We start from the raw sequence: 20601 nt of genomic DNA on the forward strand, positions 1-20601 counted from the left end.
AGTCTCGGGAATACGCGTTGGGTTCGTGTAAATTACATAGTGCTAGGTAGGTACATGCATAAAGCTTAAAAGTAGATTGGCGGGGTTGCATAGGTAACTGAGCTAAGATTATGTAAGCATGCATTCAGCTTTACCGTACGAAATACGTCAAGGTATCAATCATGTCAATCATATCAATACGTCTAAGATCCAACTACAAATGAGTGAATCTACAACACTTCTTATTATTCTAGAATTCTCTTGGACTTTTGATGGACCACAATGCCAGATATCCATTGGTCGATAGATTCTTGAGGATTCTCCATAATTTAATGTGAACAGTTATCAGCAGTCAAACATCCACAACATGTATTGTCAAAAGTGTCGGACGTCATTGAAACTTGATAGCTCCTTGGAGGATCTGAACCCCGCGGCATTTGATTTGTTAGTTGGTTCGTAATTATTCTCTAGATTGTCTACATACCATCTTGAGAAGAATCAGAGCTTATTAACATTGATTTCTAGGTGCAGCCTCACAAAACCAAGCCAAAAACATCCCCCCTTCGCGACCAGCATATCCTCAAGACCGAAAGAAACTATATGATCGTGTCTCGAAGCATGCCAGTCCACCAACTTTCAAGCGGACAATCTCCGCCCCCCATCGACATGAATCTAATCTATCAGATACGATGAGAAGTGGCACGAACAATCCAGCCATGTCTTTTGTCATGCTGACAGAATCACAAGTCGTGCCGCCATCAGTTGCCAAATCATCAGATGCTACAACCCCGAATAAACTAAATCAAGATGACTTAACTGGTAGCGATGCAGCAGGCGATGGGGGTAAAGCAATGTCGCAAGAAATGGAACGGGTATCAAGACTTTTCGAGATTCTTACAGCGAAATCCGATATTGATCATCCTATTTGTGTTGAATGTACAGAGATGCTTGTCGATGGATTACAAAAGCGATTAGAAGCTGCGACCCGAGAAAGGGATGCATATGTTGGATTTTTGAAGCAGGTCAACGCCGAAGTACCAACAGAGGAGGAGTTGAAGGAAGCCAACGATCTTCTTGCAAAGGTACAAGCAGAGGAGGTCGCGGCAATAGAGGAATTAAAGAAGATCGAAGCGGAAACTGCTGCGGTAAACGAAGAAAATGCACAGCTGGAAGAAGAGGCCAGAGCTCTTGATATTGAGGAAGAAAAATTCTGGAGTGATCGAAATGAGTTTGCAATGAAGCTCTCGGAGTTTCAAAACATACGGGATAGCATCAATCTTCAATATGATCATGATTCACAGCTACTGGATAAGTTACAAAGAACGAATGTCTATAACGATACATTTTGTATAAGCCACGACGGAAAGTTTGGTACAATAAATGGCCTGCGACTTGGACGACTCTCAAGTGTGCCGGTTGACTGGCCGGAAATTAACGCAGCATGGGGACACGCATTACTCCTTCTAGCTACTGTTGCTGGTCGTCTCAACTTCAAATTCGATGGATATGAGCTTCAGCCTATGGGCTCTACTTCTCGAATAATACGTTTTGATTATCCCTCGCAGTCTGCAAGTCGTTCTAGCTCACAACGCGTTAATATATCCAAACCACCCAAGAAATCGATTCTTGAACTTCATTCATCTGGTGATATGCCCCTTGGTCTTACATTCATGCATCGCAAATTTGATATAGCTATGGAGGCATTCCTTGAATGTATGCGTCAATTAGGTGCTTTTGTTGAGCAGGAATCTGCCAAGAACTCTGAAACCGGAAGGGGTCTAAAGTTACCATATAAAATTGAAGGAGAGAAGATAGGCGAAATTAGTATAAAACTAGGAATAGCACAAGATGATGCGTGGAGTAAAGCGTGCAAGTACACTCTCACATGCTGCAAATTCTTGTTAGCTCACGCCAGCAATGTTAATACTACGAGGAGGAGTATATAATTTATGATTATTGGTGCACAGGGGACTTACGGCGCATTAGGTCAAAGAATGGAAGCGCGGAAAAGGCGTTCCTGGTACTTGGACTGGACTTACGGCGTTTAATATGATCACAATGCTTTCACTACGCACACTTAAAGACAATTTGAGAAATGCAACATTTATTATTTTATCATTCAATATTTTAAAGCACCTGATTTTTTCTGTTCCAATTTAGATTTTGCAAAAGTATACAAATCAAACTCTCTTTGTCAATTTTGTTGGAGTGAAATTTCCAATCTAAGTCACTTTTTTTGTGCGTTTCCTTCTTTAATTGATCTTTTTGGTTGGCAAGGTTGCCTTTTTGAAATCTTTTTAAATCACCTTATAGTAGATACGTCGTCTCCGAGTGGCCAGCCACATGCTAAGGTCAGACAATGTCTCTGCGGGCACGTTATCTTTCTCCTCGGCTCTTCTCTCCTGGGTCATGGTCTTGTCGTTAGCTCTACCTGCATCTCTACCAAGCTCCATACACTCCTGCGCCAAAGTGGGAAGCTCTCTCGCATACCTCTTCTTGGCGTTGTGAAGCTTTCTGCTGCGTTCGCTCCGATGTTTGATGGGTGGTTCAGGGGTAAGCTCGGGTTTTGAGTTCTTGGGTTGTGTGCTTGGTGACATGGTGATAAAGGGGGGCGGTTTGTAAAATCTAGATAATGGGTGAGTTTTGTATTTATGTGTTTGGAGATTGGTTGATTCAGGAAATGCAGATGGGGTGAGACTTGTGATGTATAGTAGTGATGATTTTATTAGATAAGTGTGAATGAAGATGAATGAAGATAATACTCCTTCCTTCGAACACCACATTGCATTGCTATTATATACCCATTTAATTCGACACCTCTTGTCCAGTCTGAACAAGTCAACTCACGTATTTACGAATAACGGTCTGAATCAAGAACATTGGCACTGTTCACCTTTCCATGAGCTTCGACGGACGCCCATGTTTCACAAAAACGCTTTATCGAGCGATAAACCTCTTTATCCGCATTTAGACGAGTATACATCTCAGAAATGAGGCCCTAGAGACTTGAGCATGAGTACTGAATCAAGAGAATCAATAAATGATTATAGGGGAGAAAATAGTACGTGATTAGAAGATCCGTGATCGTGATTCTGGAAAAAATCAAATGGGGCGTGTAAATTCGTTTATTTTGAAATTGTGTATATCCTTTGTCAGTACGAACAATCTTGATGTCCAAATCAGTACACCAATCATGCATGTGTTTCCATTTCTTCCTATCGTCTGTATCCTGTTCTATTGTTTGATATCTGTCTATCATATATTGCAACCTACATCTTTCTTCATTCACCCCCTATCGTTGGAATGGTAGAGAGTCTAGACTTCGAAAGCGAGTTGTGCTGAGCCCCCTTCGAAGCAACAGCTTTTTGTGCGCGGCTTACGGGTCTTTGTTCTGAAGACTGTTCGTGTTAGTTGTGGTGTTATTCATTCTAGCATTCAAGTTCAGCATGCGAACAAGTACTTCATGTACGGACTTCGAAATTCCACTCTCATCACACATCCACTAAAGCATGTCTCCCCCCCCTTCCTCATCCAACCTCTTACAACTATCTCATCCCTCCCCATGCCAATTAAAATCTTCCCGAACACTATTAATACACCCAAAAATCTCAACTCCTCCTCTCTCAAACTCCTCCTCTCTCAAACTCTCCCTCTCTCAAACTCCCCCTCTCTCAAACTCCCTTTTTCTCAAACTCCTCCTTTTTCAAATTCCTTCTCTCTCAAACTCTCTCTCTTTCAAATTCCCCCTCTCTCAAACTCCCCCTCTCTCAAACTCCCCCCTCTCCATCGCGTTCCCCCACAAGCTAAATATCCAAATCTGAGATCCATATATGCACACATACACACACGCACACACTCCGAGAAACAAAACACGATGTGGTGAGTGTGAGCGAAAGAAAGAAAGAAAGGAAGGAATATTAGAATATTAGAAAAAAACAAGAGAGCAAGGATCTCTCTAGACAACCGAGCCGAGATTTGGAATGAGCGATTGGATTGAACCTTGAAACTAGATAGGGTGTGGTGGGTGAGAGGAATATAAATATAAATATGAAAACCACGCCTAGATCTCATCCTCCCATCGATAGTAATCTTGCGTGACAGTCACCATCGTCATCAATAATCGATAGCTTTGGAGATTGGATCGATACGTTTGAGTTTCTTTTCTCCTTCTTCTTTTCCCTTCTCTCGTTTTCCTCTCATTTCCCCCCTTTCTTTCATGACCGGAGAGAGGCAGTGCAGAGGACAACAAAATCTTTAGAAAATTAGAAAGGGACTAAGAGGGAAGAAAAGGGAAAAGAGAAACCCATTAAAGTAGATGGGTAGTCTTTTAATTTAAGGATTACATGTCATGAAACCTCAGTACGTCCTCAGCATCACTCGAGTGAATATAAGTGCCTGTTTTCCTTGAGTCAAGGTAACTGTCATCATCTTTTTCTTGCATTTGATATGTTAAGAATAATCTCATACATTGGAAAAACTGTTGTACAGTAGGTAAGTATATATCATCTCATCTCTCATTATCATTAAAAGCATCTAGGTGTTTACACCTCAGCTTAGGTAGGTAGCTAAGCTAACATATGTAACAAGCAAGCTATGCAAAAAGCTCACTACCAGGTATATCTTCAGAACTCCTGAAATCATCATCCCGCCCATATAACTACAGACTTCCCATTCTTCTCAAATACTCACAAATATCAAGCTCCCATCCCAACTTTCCCTCCACCTCTCACAAAATCTACTCAATTCCCCTCCATAACTTGCGCAATGGGAATCTTTTCAATCTTACTATTCTGTTCCTGATCCCTACTGACTTGATAGAAATCATCACAGAAATCAGAACACTGCATCACCTTCAAGAATTCTTCATCGTGAGTAATAATGATGAGTTGAAAATTTGCTTGTTGTTGTCGGGATTTAATGATGTCGTGTAAAGATTGTGCGAGTGCTTTGATGTTGTCTTGGTCTAGATTAGTGGTAGGTTCATCGAGTGCAATGAGCTGTAAATAATGTTAGAGTCATATCAATTAAATTACAAGAAGGGAAAGAGGAAAGAAACATAACCTACACCACAATTGATACCGAAACATTCAGCTAGCGCCAAGCGAATGATGATACAAGCCAAAACTTTTTGACCAGCACTGCAACGACCACGCATATCCATCTCGACATCTTGCTTAACCATCACAACTCGATACTTATAATTTGTCTTCTTGTTACCAGCTGCGGTTTCGCCCTCATCTTTCTCAGAACGAATCATGATTGTATCGACATCCGTACCCTGGTAGGTAGTCTGCCACAATTCCCCAGCAATTCGATTAATTTCCTCCATCTTCACACTGTGAAATTTTACAATTGCTTTGTCCATAGCTGTAATCATCTTGCCTAGATCATCAATAGCAGCCTTTGTCGTCTTGACTTTAATCATAGCTGTACGATACTCTGACCGAGCGTTTTTGTAATTCAGATCCCAGTCCTGCAAATATTGTGCCAAGTTTTGATCCTTTTCCGAGAGAACGGCTGTTTTCTGTTGATAGAGGCGACGATGGTCGTAGAACGTCGCTTGTATTCTCTCTGCCTCCTTTGTTAGAGTTTGAAAATTTCCTTCCACATTTTGAGACTCTAAATCAATAGTTTGTTTCTTATAAACCTCTAGTTTAGCCAATTCTTGACGGTATAGGATGTTGTCACTGATATTTGTCTTTAGTCGATCGGAATCACTCTTCTTAGCTCGGAGTGCATTCAACTCGGTTGTGATACTGTTCATTTCTTCGCCGATACGCTTTTGATCTTGCTGAATGGATTTGATTGCTCGCTCACAAGCAGCAAGATTTTCAGGACCACTATTTTCAATATATCCATTGATATTTTTCTCATGTTGCAGGAATTGACGAACAGTGTCTGCCAACTTCTCCTTTTGAGATCGAACCTCTCTTTCCTTTGCATGGCCTTGCTGTTGAATATCTTCGTATTTAGCTTTTGCAGTGTCAATTTTAGGTTTCAAATTTTCCAGCTCGGCATCAACACGATTCATGGTTTCACGTTGCTGTGTGCTGCTCTCGAGAAGCTCATCAATCTCCTTTCGCAAAGCTTGTTTCTTTGCCAATCCGTGAATGACATCCCGAAGTCTTTGCGATTTGCGGGATAGATCACGCTCCACGTCGTTTATCTTGTCCTTAGCTGCATCTTTCTCGGATGAAATTTTTGACAATTGTTCTCTGACCTCGCGCATACTTTCGCTACAAGCTGTCTGTCGTTCTTGGATATCGTCAGCAGTCATGATACTTCCAGCAATGCTTTGCTGCGATGCTAAGCTATCGATCTTTGCCTCGTGGTCGGTGATATCACTATGGTACCTAATGATGGAGGAGATGATATGTGTCAGAGATTCGACATCTCTCTGTCTAGCGTTCTTGCGTTCAACAACACTGTCGTGATGCTCAACTTCTTCAAGTAATCTTTGCTTCTCATCTTCCGCCTTCTTCATATCTTGCTCAACATTTGGGATTTCGTCCTTGAGGGATTGATAAATGTTATACTGCGATTGAGCAGCTTTCGCAGTCTTCAATTGTTCATTGTACATCTCCAGCTCTCCTTGCAATCTTTCTCGGGCATCTTTGTTAAGAAGTTTCTGAATTTTCTTCATGGCGGCTGAACGGTGTGCTTCTTCTGCAAAACCTCTCTCACAGAGTTTGCACATATCCTTAGTCTGAATGGTGGTTAAGCATTGGGTGAAGTATTCGATCTTGTGTTTGAAGCCATCGATATTATCTCGGATCTCGTCACGCTCCTCCTCCAGTTGATTCAGTTCCCTAGGATATTCTTCAACACTTACTAATGGTTTGAAGTCTTCATCTTTTATAGAATTGAGTACAGCATTCTCACAAGCCTTTAATTGCTCTTTCTTAGCTTTGAGGTCTTCACGAAGAGCATTGAATCGAAAACCTGCTTCAGAGTGAGACTTTTTCGCAGCTTCTTGTTCATTTGTTGCGTCTGAAACTTCATCTTTCTCCCTGTCCAATGCACGTTGGAAATCCTTTGCGAGAGTATCAACTTGCCAGTCTGAACCGAGAATTGAATCGAGCTTTGCGCCGTGGGTCGCTTTCATGGTGTCTAGTTTTCCCTTGGTCTTTTTCAATTCCCCCATAACATAATCAAGTTGGGCGCGGTCGTTCGAACGCTTGTTGATCTCGAAAGCCTCTTTCCTCAATGACTTTTCCTCGTCTTCGAGCTCCCGCAAGCGTCCATTACTAGTGCTGATGCGATTATCCCACCCTGCACTGTCAAACTGATTCCTAAGCTTCTCCAACATATCTTTAGTCTCATTGTGGGAAGCCTCAAGACCGGTTTTATCACCTTCGTCGAATTGGATAAAGCCCAATTCTGTTTGTTTAGGACCGACTTTCCTTTCGTTATTAGAAATTGTTTGCTTGGCCGTGACCTTTTCTTGAATACGTATTGCGTGCTGGTTCTGAAGTTCCGTCAACGTGGTCTGGACATTTTTCAATTCATCATTAGTAGCTGTCTTGGCCCGCTCTAATTCACGTTCCTTGTCGCGAGATAGCTTTTTGATTCTCTCGATAAATTCATTCACTCGAGAATCGTCGATATCATCATCGTAACCTCGAATGGAATGCTTGGATGCAGCACTCTTGACCAATTGAACGCGAGATTCAAGCTCTCCTTCATAGGCTTGTTTCAAGGCTTGTTGTCGACCCAAGTCTGCTTGCTTTTTGCCCAATTCGGTAGTATTTGCCGATATCTTCTGCTGCTGATCACGATATTGTTTCTGTAATTGTTCGTCTTGCTGTTCCATCTCAAGTATACGATCCGCGTATTGATCTAATGTTGATTTAAGCCATTCATCTGATTCAGAAAGTGGCTTGATTCTCTTTTGAAGAGACTCTAGATTTTCTTCACTGAACTTGACCCGCTCTTTATTAGTTCTGAGCTTTTGAACTAGCTCCCAAAACTCGGCCGCCTGCGCCTGTTTTGCGTCAACGACCTCTCGAACTGCTTCCATGTTGGCTTTGTCTTTCAAGGCCTCTTCGGAAAGCTGATCTATTTGAGCTGAAAGTTCTTCACAGCGGCTCTTGGTCTTTTCTCCCTTATCCTTGTTATCCTTAGCAATCGATTCGTCTGCTATCATGCCTTTAATCTGCTGAGCATAATCCTTCTTCAAAGATTTGAGACTATCAACAGCTTTGGTATATTTTGTTGCTTCGAATATATCATCAAACTTCTTCTTGAGTTGTGAAGGCTCACTCATCGGCCATAATGAATCATCTTGGTGACAGAAAATAACATTGTCCAAAACAGCTTCAGAAACGCCTAAAGCTGTTTGCATAATCTTGTCGATTTCACCAACTTTGTGAGATACAGCAGTTCTCTCGCCCCCATTGTTGACCATCAATCCGGCATCTAGGGTCTTCATCTTTCTGGCTGTCTTTGTAACCGTGAGTTGCATACTTCTCGTAATGACCATTCTCGATCCGGTCGTACTTTGAAATGAGAGCTTGACTTGTGCCAGTACTTCCTTTTCGCCGCATAACTATTCCTAAGTAAGCATCTTGTATGGAAACGCATATAGAAGAATCATGAGCAACATACTTTGGGGTCGTGAATAAAAGCACCTCCAACCTTACTATTCGGTGGTTGTGCGCCAGTTGTAGCATACTTCAAGCATTCGATGATTGTCTAATTATAATTTAGCTAAATCCTGGCAGATAACATCTGAATACAAAGACGTACAGTTTTCCCCGAACCATTGAGTCCGACGATGAGTGTGAGAGGGGTGTTGAACGAGATATTCTCCCAACCCTTGTGATCGAAGGATCGCACCCTGTAAGAACGAAACCTAATAAGCTCAACTACCCTAATGTATGATTGGCATCAATGAGACTAACCCGCATATTCTCATCTTTTCTATTTTCGACATCTTGTTGATTTGTGATGGCTGTTACAGCCTGTTGAGTTCTGGCGATCGAAGAAGAGAGTTGATGATTGCGAAGAGATTATCGATGGCCTGGAATGATGAAGTCAGTACTGCAACTACTGTAAGAGACACCGGGCTAGGAAATAATGAAATATGGCTACCTTCCCTCTTGCGCCCGTCTGTATTGTATGTTTGAATTGGCAGATTTGTAAGAATTGAAGAAATAAATAGATATGACGCTCCGCTGGGCCACTGCCGTGGAGGCTTTTTCGCTTCGCTCCAGACAATAAAATATTCTGCGAAGTTGACGAAACGATGGGTGGGCAGGGAGGTTGTAAGTGGTGGTTAAATTGTAGAAGAAAAAAAAGTTGCTGTAGAGGTTGAAGTTGAACGCGCAGTACGATAGATTGAGATGGAAAGAAACGCGTTCAAAGAGCACGCAGTCACGTGCTAGATTCTAGGCAGCTGTCCCTCATTACTTGAGTCTCGGTGTAGGGACGGAGCGGCGCGGACGGGATTTTGTTACTACTTAGGTACCACTACTACTAGCTGGAGGTACTACTCTATTGTTCGGGTTCGGATACGGGATTGATAGCAGAAAATGGGATAATGCAAGATAGGATTAGTCACAAGGATGGCTCGAATGGTTAGATGGATGGTCAATGCATAGCTGGGTAGTCCTAGGTAGCTCGAGGGCAGGTATTCCCATTCCCCGCCGCCAAGTTGGGTCCGAGTAGTGGGTGGTCGGCGCACAGTAGTAATCATTAATGAGTCCCTAGCAGATACCCCTAGACTCTAGAGAAGAAGCTAATAAGTGAATCAATCGATGACGTTGACGATGTCATCCGATTTCACTCCAAACATTACGATGCACGGAGTTTGAGTGCCCGACGACGGAATCTAGCCCAAGGGGGAGAAAAGGAAGGGGAAAAAAGAAAATTCGACAGAAGAAAAGAAAGGTAGGTGGGTAGATGTGAGGGTACAATACATACATATATATATATATATATATTCATATATACATACATAGATGCTTGAGTAGGTATATGAGCATAATTTAATGGTCTACTAAAATTGTTATAATACTCTTATTGATCTGAATATAAAGTTTACTCCATATACCGACCAGTATATACATATATATATAGGTATATACATACATACATATATACATACATACATCTCTCTACGCATCCACGACACCTTGTCCTGAGAACAATTGCTAAATCAATCCGGAACTTCCTTTCTTTTGTCTCGTATTCATATACCCAGGTAGGTATACTATAGCTCTCTTTCTTAATATGGCCATTCCCTCAAATCTATTTCTCTGGTTCTGTAGGGACATACGACATACGACATACGACATACGACATCTGACATTCATCTGACATCTTACATCTTACATCTTTTCCCATACCACACAGATCTTGGATGACCTACATACCAGGCATACCAGGTACTAACCATCTTCATTCACTCGAAAGAAACCAAAATACATCACATTTTCGCAATTGCCATGTTTCTCCATTCCCCATTTTACCGCCTTATATTTCGTCATTCAAAAAGTACTTGAATACTTTATTCTCTAAATACTTAAATACCTAAATAGGTTGGTAACAGTAACGGTACCTGATATCAGATATCATCATCAATTCATTTATTATTAATTCCACTCGATTCGACTTGACTCGACTCGACTTGACTTGAACTTCAAATCTCGGGGGAAAAATTTCTTCCCCTCTCTAAAATCCAGACTTTCCGACAAAGCTTCGAGAGAGCGTATTATCTCAGCATCACATTTTACAATCTACCGTTCACAATAAACTTATACCTACCTACCTACCCACCAACCTACTGAGATCCTTCACGTCCTCACTACCTATCTGCCTCGGATCCAAATGCGCACACAGAGACAGAGACAGAGACACATACAAATAGATACTCTTCTTCACGCTCACAGCATAATTAGAGTTCGAAAATGTCCGAGGGGGATACATCTATGAATATGAATAATTTGAACCTGGATCCGACCGATTTCTTGCAACAACATCATCATGCAGGCAACCTCGGATCCATGGATCGGGCACTGTCAGCCTCGCAGGTACGAAACCCTTCAATTTTCCGAAATCTCTGAGGCCTTTCTAGCCTTTCTCATATCTTTCTTTTGGGGAAAATTCTCATAGCATCCATTTTCAGTATGCTGATTATATATAATCCCAAATCTAGGTCGATCAAAATTTGCCCGATACATTAATGTCGGAGATACTACAGGATAATTTAATGATGGACTTTGATGGTCTACCTGATATGAATATGGATCTGAATACTCTCGGCGACAATGGCAATATTCCGAAATCTTTTACATCACTCAACATGATGTCGCCCGTCGGGAATGAACACACCGATGATGGGAGAAGGGGAGGAACAAATGATGGCGATGCCCAGATTGAAGAAATCGGGGCGGGTCCTTTACCTGCAGGCTTTGGTGCCCAACCACCGAATACAAGTAACAGCTCAGTCAATGATTTCACGAGACGAAGAAATTGGCAACAAAAGGTAGTTGAAGAGATCAAGGACTTTTTGCACGTCCTGACCCCTTTCGGAAAGTTCGTTTTTCTTTCGCCTAGTTGTCAAAGCCTCACTGGATATGCCGCAGAGGAGCTTCAGGGGAAATTTATCGTGGATTACATACATCCAGATGATAGTGCAATGTTTGTGAGGGAGTTCAATGAAGCCATTGCATCAGGTAATAAACTGCGATTCTATCTTCGATTTCGCAAGAAGGACGAGTCCTACGTAATATTCGAGTGTCACGGACATGCCCACTATGCATCAAGGCCGTCGCCAACCGCAGCTGTCCCGATTCCAGATCCAGATATCCCACCTAGAGAAACGGCGGATTATTGTAGAGGCTTTTTTATGATGGCCCGGAAATATCCAACAAAGAACGCCCTTCTACTGGATTCATTCTTGGAACATAAAACCGAGTTTGAGCGAATGTCAAAGAAAATCAGGGATCTCAAGAGAGAAGAGGAAGAAGAATTCGAAGATAGTGAAAGAAACTGGACGCATCGACAACCATCAGACTCATCTGAGACGATGACTACAGCCATGAGCGCATCTCAACCTGCGGACCCGAACCATCCTGATGTCCTAGCGATGCCTCCTCCAGCAAGACCGGATATGTCGTATAGCACGTTGACAAAAGCGAATCTTGAGGATGCGATTTCTAGTCGACAACCCGATTCTATCAAAGATAAAATGCAACGATATGAGGCTGTTGATACTGTAGAAATGCTCACCGGGTTACAATATCGAGATGGTGAAAGAAGTCAGGGGATTAGCACCGGCGCTCGCAGTCCAGCTTTAATTCGAGGCGATGTTGGAATTGCCATACCAATTGACAAGGATGGCCGTCTAGGGGATAAGAAAAAGAAGATGAAGCTAGCAGATGAATATGTTTGCGCAGATTGTGGTATGTATCATGTTCAAGTTCCTATCCTAAGAATGCGAACAGAAAGCTAACATTATTTAAAGGTGTTATGGATTCACCAGAATGGCGCAAAGGTCCTAAGGGTCCCAAGACGCTCTGCAACGCCTGCGGACTTCGCTGGGCAAAGAAAGAAAAGAAACCACAGGCAGGGTCGGCACCAGCGCCTCCAAATACTCTCACGGGACCTTCCCCGGGCCCTTGAAGATATTTTGCCGATTCTTTTACGAACATGACATGATTGATATACAAGGCGTTTGGATCTAGGGGAATTATCTTAAATTCAGCATGGAGTTTGACGGGGATGGAGTTTTAGAGGGTTCATGACCTTAATACCCAATTGGCTAGTTTTAAAGGCCGGCGTTTCTCCTTTATATTTTGGACTGAAATATCAGATGATTTGCTTCGCGTGTTTGAATCTCGAGAGGGCTGCCCAGGTAGTGATAGTGGATGGATTTAAAACCATGTTGTTTCTTGTCTTGTCAGTTTAATGGTTGATTTTGTGCACGCTGTGAATGATGTATCTAGTATTCTCCCATGACGAAATGAGAGATGATTGTTATATGGTTTGTATTCCATCTTTTTGTGAGGGTTTATTTTGATACAAACCCAATGTAGTCGCAACTATATTATTTTAATTCAGAGTTTCTCTCTCTCTCTCTCTCTCTCTTTCTCTTGTTCCCCTCCCTGCCACCATATATATAACTGGTTAGTTTGGGGAATGTGATGGGTATGGGGATGAGGATGGGGATTGGGATAGATAGATAGATACTAGGAAAGTACGTATCCAATGTCATCAGAATGATTATTACAAGGTAATGAATAGGAGAGTGTGAAGTATCATTTAGTTGCATATGGAGGTGGCGTTTGGGATGTATTGACATTGTGTGGGTTTTGAAATATCAGAGGGGGTATTGAGTTTTACATTTTGGTGTTGTGAGTGGTAAGATTCTAAACTGGAGTAGGTAGGTAGGTAGGTAGGTAGGTAGGTAGGCACATGTCACACTGTACAGATACGGAAGAAAGTTCAAGTCCATCCATACCTAGGTACTCAAGCAATAGTGCAGCCAGCATATTTCTTCCAAAATTCATAAACACAATCTTTAATCCCAAAATAGATACTCAAGAAACTAACTAACCAACCACCTACAGAAAAAGAACCAAACCAAGCCAACAGGAAAAAAATAAAAATCCAAATCCGAATTACAAATTCCTCATCCCCTCTCTCGTATACGCCTCTCCCTTCGTCCGTTTCTTCCTCGCCTGAACCGTAGCCCTCGCTCCCGCTCCCCGATTCACCAGTACCCTAGACGCTTTCCCGTAGGCTCCTCCCGCCGCATTATTAACCCTCGGCGTGACCCTCTCCGCCGTAGGTTTCGCTGCGCTTTTCGCCTTCGATGTGATTTTCTCGGCAGGAGCTCCAGCTGCGCTCTTGGCTTTTGATGTCATTTTTCCTTTAGCACTTCCCGCTGCGCTTTTGGCTTTTGAGGCGATTTTCTCGCCGGAAGTGCCAGCTGCATTTCGCACTTTCTCTGCCGCTTTCTCGTATACTCTCCCTCCACTTTTAGCCTTTGAAGCTACATTCTCAATAACGTCTTCCGCCTGTGATTTCCGGGTCGCATATGCATCATAGCCACCTTTCACACCATCTTTAGCTTTGGCTGTCACTCTATCATATGTATCACCAGCTAGATCCTCCGCCTTCGAAGCACCTTTTCGAATTCCCTCTTTTACACCTTCCTTCGCATCTGAATATGCGGTTTGGTAATCAGGAATCGGCTGTGCTCTTCTTTTCCCGAACCAGTCGTAGCCAGGTGATCCAGTATATTCGTAAGCACTAGACGCCGTTTCTCTTCCCCTCACCACCGACTCTCTCAACGACTCCGTGATCGCAGCGAGGAAGCTTGTAAGCCAAGCTACCAACCCTGCCCATCCAACTACATACAAGAGAACCACAAATGCACCCAAAGACAACAAAGCCAAAACTGTGAAAAGATCCTTAACTCTCTTGTATCTCCCACCCAATTTCTTGTTTTTCTCTGCCACGAATTCAAGAAGTGGTTCATAAGGTTTATCTTTTTCTTTATAATAAAATACCGCACCCGCAGTCGTAACATTAAACATACTCTGACCATCCATATCACCACCCGGCTTCGAATTTCCCGCCCAGTATCTCTTCGTGACGGGCCAGATTGCAATTTTCACACCTGCCTCGTGCGTAAAACCGGGAGGTTTTTGATCTGCCAATTTCTTCTGCACATCTTGAAGACGACGAAGAGCGCGTAAGCCGGCGTTTGATTCAAGGCGTGCATTGCCTGCACTTCTGTAGGCGATTACATAGCCTTCGGCTTCTGCGCGTTCGATTTCCAATTCTTCACGATCTCGGTTCCAGTTGTTTTGAACGACGGTTTTGGATAAAGTCCAGGAGTGTTGGAGAATGGAGGTATGTTCGTCGGGTTTGTAGGCGGTGCCGGGGAGGAGAGAGACGGTGTGGATTATGGTTGGGAGATGCGGATGCAGATGGATAGGTAAGCGGCGCTGGAGAATATGTTGTGGAGGGCTTGGTATAGGGCTGTAGCTTTGGGGGTGACGGTTTCAGGACCGGCAGGAAGAAGCGTGAGGTAATTGAATAAAGGCATGAAGAGGAGCAATACTTGGGCGGTCAATTTTGTGCAATCCTTGTGGAAATTAGGGGTGAGAGATGCTCCACCCAAGAGAGTGCGAATGGATCTGTGGCGAAGTTCCTGACGACTGTAGCCTAAGAGTAAGAGGTGTCAGTTCGGATTGCAGTCAAAGTTATCATCTGCTGATCCTTGGGATATCATACCTTCACTATCAAGAAGTGCACGATCTAAACCATGAAGAAATTCTTCTCCCTCTTTAGTGTTTCCCCATAGAACCAACGAAAAAACCCTGGCCTCTAATATCTTTACAATGATACCAACAATGAGATATTTTCTTGTACTCGTATTCAGCAACATCTCATCCCATCCCCCAACTACAGTATCTGGCTCAGCAACAAGTTCTACATATCTGTAAAACTCCTCCGGCATCCTAACAGCCCAGGGCTCGTGAAACCCTTCCTGTAATTCTTGAAACCCAAAAAACTCTGTAGCAAACCTGACTATCGCTAAATACAAATTGGCATACTCGTCCTTAAACCACGCATTACTGCGATCTCCTTCCGGATGCGGAGGATGCTCAAGTTGAAGGGGCATGAATCTTTTGAAGTCGGCCATAGTAGTAGGTCGTGCCTGAGCTTTTCCAAACCATTTCCGTCCTCTGGCCGGCACTTGATTCGTTGCATTTGGGCTGTCAGCTTCGGCCAATGCTTCTTTTGCTACCGGAGGGAGAACCTCAGACTTTTCCACTGTTTGAGACGCTGCACTTGCAGGGACAATGTCTGTAACTGGACTGCTGGTTAGGCTATTGAGCAGTGTAAGCCCTTTCGTTTTATCACCCTCCTCTCGCACCGCCAACAATGCTTCTAGGGCTTTATTTCTTCGTTCTTGTATTAAATGTTGGTTCACGATTTGGCTACCAACTAGTCGCGGTGCATTCCGGAGAGTTGTTCCTGTTGTTTGAAATAAAACACTTTTGTCGTCCTCGCCAGGAAGTCTATCCTCGTCGTCCACATCATCAAGCATATTGAAATTGGTTCGATTTTGTGAGAACGACATAATGATGAAGATGATTAGACAGTCAAAATGTGCGTAGCATTTAGATTAGAATTTCACGATTTTGCAATGTTGCAATGTTGATTGAGGTTTGTATGTAATAAAAGGAGAGAAAACAAAGGACAATCATGAAGCTTTCTTCAAAGAAATGAAGAATGCCGGCCATACAAAGAAATTAAAAGCTGGAAGCAATCACCTCTTTTTGTTCTGAATCAAGTCAAGCGATATAACTGAAAGCACTGCGAGGAGTTAAAACAATTGTAAATCGCTTTGATTTAAAATATTGGTGGTCTTGTAATCAAGAGTTCGGCTCCCTAACATCTTGCTACCAATCCTTGGTCATAAGATTTGGCATTGATAGCAGATTCGTTGACGACAAGAATTCTTCTCCCCTAGAGAGTCTATATTAGCAGTTGCTTTGAAATATATCAAAAAGGTATTACCCTACTGATGAGCCGTACATTCAATTTCCACATCGGTCCCGAGTGGCAATTGGTGTACCGCAACGCAAGTCCTGACTGGCTTAGGATCTTTATGGAAGAATTCTGCATAGACTTTGTTCATGGCTGCAAAATTCTGCATGTCAGTTAGGAAGACGTTGACTTTGACAACGTTCTCAAGACTACTGCCAGCGGCCTCCAAAACCGCCTGGAGGTTCAATATTGCTTGTTTCTAGATTTGTTACTCAACAAGGTTGACTTTAGATTCTGTAGATAGGAATTGAGACATACGGTTCGATCGGCAACACCTCCTTCGACAAGCTTCATTGTAGCAACATCCATCCCAATGCTCCCGGAGCAATAAACCATTCCTTGACATTTAATGGCTTGGGAGAAGAAGGGCAATGGTGGGGGTGCCTTGTCGGTCGAAACAGCTTCTTTTTGAGGCATCGCGTATAATTTGGTTCCTAAGCTTTCAGAAATTGGATCAAGTAAATGTAGTTTAATAGAAACGATGAAGTGATTGACTTTGATTTTGATGTTGAAGTTATTCTATGAATAGCTGTTGTTGGAATTAGGAAGGTGGGGGGATGGTGGAGGTAACATAAAGATGGCGGGGAATTAGACTGATTTGCCTTCATCGCCGTGGCTTTTCAATCCAACAGAATTCCTATGTTTTTTGTAAGCCAATCAATTACACCTCGCAAGTTTCACTCTATTGGAGACAATCAGTTCTTTTTCAGCCATATTCGCAAAAGCCTTCTATCTTTCTTTCTAGTTTGCCCAAGGTCCCGACAATTGTGACGTCATAATACTTGGAAATAGAGCATAGAATATGAATATGAGTATGTGCTACACAATTGCTCGACATGTATCTTCAAGGGGAGTATGAGGAATCTCGAGGATATATCTGGTGAATTGTATATCTTTTGTTACTAGACTTTGAGTTGTCGATCATGAACGACTTTCTCACGTGCCATGAGCAAGGGCTCCCGGTGACCCCGCACAAGATCTAATTATCCTCGGCATCTCGAGATTCTACATACTATTGGCAAGTTGAAGGATTATTTTGAGCACTTTCTTGCTAGCTACTATGTAGCTACTGCAACATCCTTATTGCTCTAGATTCACAAATCTTGTCTTCATCTTGCTTTACAATTTTTTGAATTTAATGGTTCAGGAGACACCGACTACTCCCCATACATATTCTAAACTTGAATACAAGAGTACATGCGAGCTTCTCGTGCTACGGGGTTTCAAAGTGTCAAAGTGTGATAATGATGAAAATCGAATTCTAATCGCATCATCACATCAAGCCCTCAAGTAGAGTCAGACAACCGAACATGACTCCCTCACTTCCAACCTCCTACTCAACCCTTCCTTTCCAACATATCCGCGTCTCTCACATACCCGAGTCCTCACCGATACCCACTCCAACCATTCTAATCACACTATATCGACCAGAAAAACACAATGCTTTCACAGATACTATGGCCGAAGATCTTGAAACAGCTTTCAATCTTTTGTCACTTGATCCTAGAGTGAAATGTATTGTTATGACTGGTCATGGAAAGATGTTTTGTGCCGGAGCAGATTTGGAAGCCGGATTATCGTATGAGAATGATACGGCGTTGACGCATCGGGATGGTGGTGGGAAGGTGTGTGTTTTGTTCTTTCACGTTTTGGAGGAGTGTCCAACTTCTCTCATTGTTTAGTGCAAACTTTGTTGATTGATCCCCTTGTCAGGTAGCACTAGCTATTCATAGATGCCCGAAACCTACAATTGCGGCTATTAATGGGTGAGTAAAACAACCACTTTCGCCTCATTTGATGTCTTCTGAACATAACTGACACTTTCGTAGCTCGGCTGTCGGTGTAGGCATAACTGGTAAGCATGTACCCTACCTCATCAGATACCTAATTCTGATGCCAATCTCTTTTATACACAAGAAACCCTTTCTAATTCACCCCAGTGACCCTCCCCACTTCAATCCGTATCGTTTCGTCTACAGCAAAGATCGGATTTGTGTTTGCCCGCCGCGGTATCATAATGGAAGCATGTTCCTCCTACTTCCTCCCCCGCCTTATCGGCCTCTCTCGCGCGATGCACCTCACGACAACTGGGTCAATATACCCTTCAACATCCCCTCTTCTCTCTTCTCTATTCTCCGAGATCTTACCCCCCGAACAAGTTCTTACACGTGCACTAGAACTTGCAAATGATATAGCTCAAAATACGAGTGCAGTTTCAACTGCAGTTATGAGAGATTTGATGTGGAAAGGGCCAGGAACAGCGGAAGAAACACATCTTTTGGACAGTAAGGTTTTGTTGGAGTTGTTCAGATCGGGGGATAAGAATGAGGGAATTAAGAGTACGTGGTTCATTTTTCCTAAACATAATTTTGGGACCATACTAATTGGTACGTATTAGGCTTTATGGAAAAGAGAAACCCAGAGTTCAAGGATAACATGCAAGAGAATGCACCAAGTGTCTGGCCATGGTGGAAACCAGTTGATACCAAGCCTCCGGCTACAACTGGAGAATTGACCCAGAAATTGAAGTCAACGGAGGTGGAAGCTGGCAAGTCTAAACTTTGAGTATACGTGACTAGCTTTTGCATAGATGATGTATAGATTGTTCAGAGCTATTTGAACCATAAGCACCAACTTCTAGGAGAAAATGCGCCAGAACAAATGGAGACGACGACTATGCTTTTTTGTTCCCAGTGAGCCCCCATGGAAGTATTACGTGAATTAAAGTGCGGTGAAGGTTGAGGGTAAGGGTAAGGGTGCAACATATGGTTAAGCAACAGATCACTTGGTAGGAGAAAGCAGGGAGTCAACGCTTCGGTGACTTAATGGTGAACTTCGAGATCCATCCAAGTGTATACAGAGGCGTATTCTCATTCGCCGAACTCACTGCCTGTGTGAAAGAAGAACTATATCAATCTGCACGTTAATCGAAATTTTCGTTTTGTTGTAACCAGAAAGTTGCAGTGAGATACAGCAAAACCCGAAGTCGCATGAACATCCAACAAGTAAATGGCGGCAATTAGACTTATTCAACGCCAGCGTAGGCTGCGCTAGTCAATGTTAGATGAAGATGATGGTGATGACCGACAAATAAGAAGTGACAGCGAAAGAGCTTTGATAACAGGTGACGACGATTGGCAAACGATGATATTCTGGTATAACGCCAGCACATACATCCGGAATTGACCTGTTTCGTTACACAAAACTCCGATGTACGCGCGGCATTGCTTCCCTCTGTGAAAATGAATGAACCCTATGACCCTTTTTATCTTCCAGATAAGAGATGAATATTTCTTATATAGCTAAATACTAGCTTGGTGTAGGAGCCGGATCAAGTTCTTGTCTTTCCAGGTACGATCCTTTTCCAGAATGAGATTCAATCACTTCTTATCTTCCAAGGCAGAGCCCAAGACTAGAAGCCACTACCATATTCCTTTCCCCGCTGTGGAAGCTAGATGATGAAATTGTTGAGTAGGTTTATAAATCACTTGATATATGGCGATGGATCGCATATCTATCAATGCTAATAATGACGAATCTGAACCTTTCTCATGACAAACAGAGTGTGAAATCAAGGTACTGTAATCTAAGCCAATGTGCAGATATCGGAACAAGGTCACTAATTCTGAGAGATTGTAGAAAATAAGTATTCAAAGTATGTGTTGCCATTGCATACACTTCTTGTCATGATATCGTAAAATAGCCGAATAATGAGATTCGTATTGATAGTAAAAGAACCCGTAACAGTGAAATCTGTTTTTCAATATTCTTACTCAGATGTTATCTCAAATCACATTTCATAATACCCGCAACTACATCGATAGTAAGATATGATTAAGTAAAGAGTTAGCTAATCATAGGAGTAGCCTCTACCATGTTATCAAACTATTGCACGGGAGGAAAATTCATGCCTGGTTCGCTTCTGCTCTTTTATGTGGTGATTTTTGAGAAGAAGTTTGGCAATGGGGCAGTATGAGAAAGGGAGAACAAGAAAAATGTTTGCTTTGTGGATGAGTTTCGTTCCTATACAGTGTGACTATTCTAGACAGG

At 42.6% G+C, this 20601-nt stretch overlaps 6 protein-coding genes across 6 annotated transcripts; 3 read left to right on the forward strand and 3 right to left on the reverse strand.

Moving 5' to 3' along the window:
* Nucleotides 1-246: 246 nt before the first annotated feature.
* Nucleotides 247-1925, forward strand: Bfra_008879 (putative autophagy protein apg6 protein; the record flags this gene model as incomplete). The annotated part of the gene is made up of 2 exons (XM_037339235.1): nucleotides 247-431; nucleotides 505-1925. Exons 1-2 carry the CDS (start codon nucleotides 347-349, stop codon nucleotides 1923-1925), a joined length of 1506 nt encoding a protein of 501 aa, XP_037190801.1. The 5' UTR covers nucleotides 247-346.
* A 351-nt stretch (nucleotides 1926-2276) lies between these two features.
* Bfra_008880 (uncharacterized protein) lies at nucleotides 2277-2576 on the reverse strand (the record flags this gene model as incomplete). Its single annotated transcript, XM_037339236.1, has 1 exon — nucleotides 2277-2576. The coding sequence occupies one exon, from the start codon at nucleotides 2574-2576 to the stop codon at nucleotides 2277-2279; it is 300 nt and encodes a 99-aa protein (XP_037190802.1).
* Nucleotides 2577-4718: 2142 nt separating this feature from the next.
* On the reverse strand, nucleotides 4719-8914 carry Bfra_008881 (putative dna repair protein rad50 protein; the record flags this gene model as incomplete). Its single annotated transcript, XM_037339237.1, has 5 exons — nucleotides 4719-4976; nucleotides 5045-8527; nucleotides 8587-8673; nucleotides 8728-8818; nucleotides 8883-8914. 5 exons carry the CDS (start codon nucleotides 8912-8914, stop codon nucleotides 4719-4721), a joined length of 3951 nt encoding a protein of 1316 aa, XP_037190803.1.
* Nucleotides 8915-10889: 1975 nt separating this feature from the next.
* Nucleotides 10890-12606, forward strand: Bfra_008882 (putative white collar-2 protein; the record flags this gene model as incomplete). The annotated part of the gene is made up of 3 exons (XM_037339238.1): nucleotides 10890-11012; nucleotides 11138-12386; nucleotides 12449-12606. 3 exons carry the CDS (start codon nucleotides 10890-10892, stop codon nucleotides 12604-12606), a joined length of 1530 nt encoding a protein of 509 aa, XP_037190804.1.
* A 998-nt stretch (nucleotides 12607-13604) lies between these two features.
* On the reverse strand, nucleotides 13605-16968 carry Bfra_008883 (uncharacterized protein; the record flags this gene model as incomplete). The annotated part of the gene is made up of 6 exons (XM_037339239.1): nucleotides 13605-14939; nucleotides 14993-15159; nucleotides 15229-16024; nucleotides 16408-16470; nucleotides 16553-16750; nucleotides 16810-16968. The coding sequence occupies 6 exons, from the start codon at nucleotides 16966-16968 to the stop codon at nucleotides 13605-13607; spliced, it is 2718 nt and encodes a 905-aa protein (XP_037190805.1).
* An 893-nt stretch (nucleotides 16969-17861) lies between these two features.
* Nucleotides 17862-19737, forward strand: Bfra_008884 (putative enoyl- hydratase isomerase family protein; the record flags this gene model as incomplete). Its single annotated transcript, XM_037339240.1, has 8 exons — nucleotides 17862-18176; nucleotides 18265-18317; nucleotides 18381-18406; nucleotides 18492-18890; nucleotides 18950-19089; nucleotides 19162-19244; nucleotides 19279-19301; nucleotides 19616-19737. The coding sequence occupies 8 exons, from the start codon at nucleotides 17862-17864 to the stop codon at nucleotides 19735-19737; spliced, it is 1161 nt and encodes a 386-aa protein (XP_037190806.1).
* Nucleotides 19738-20601: the final 864 nt, after the last annotated feature.

Source organism: Botrytis fragariae (assembly GCF_013461495.1).
Source record: "Botrytis fragariae strain BVB16 chromosome Unknown tig00000101, whole genome shotgun sequence".
NCBI classification, from domain to species: domain Eukaryota; kingdom Fungi; phylum Ascomycota; class Leotiomycetes; order Helotiales; family Sclerotiniaceae; genus Botrytis; species Botrytis fragariae.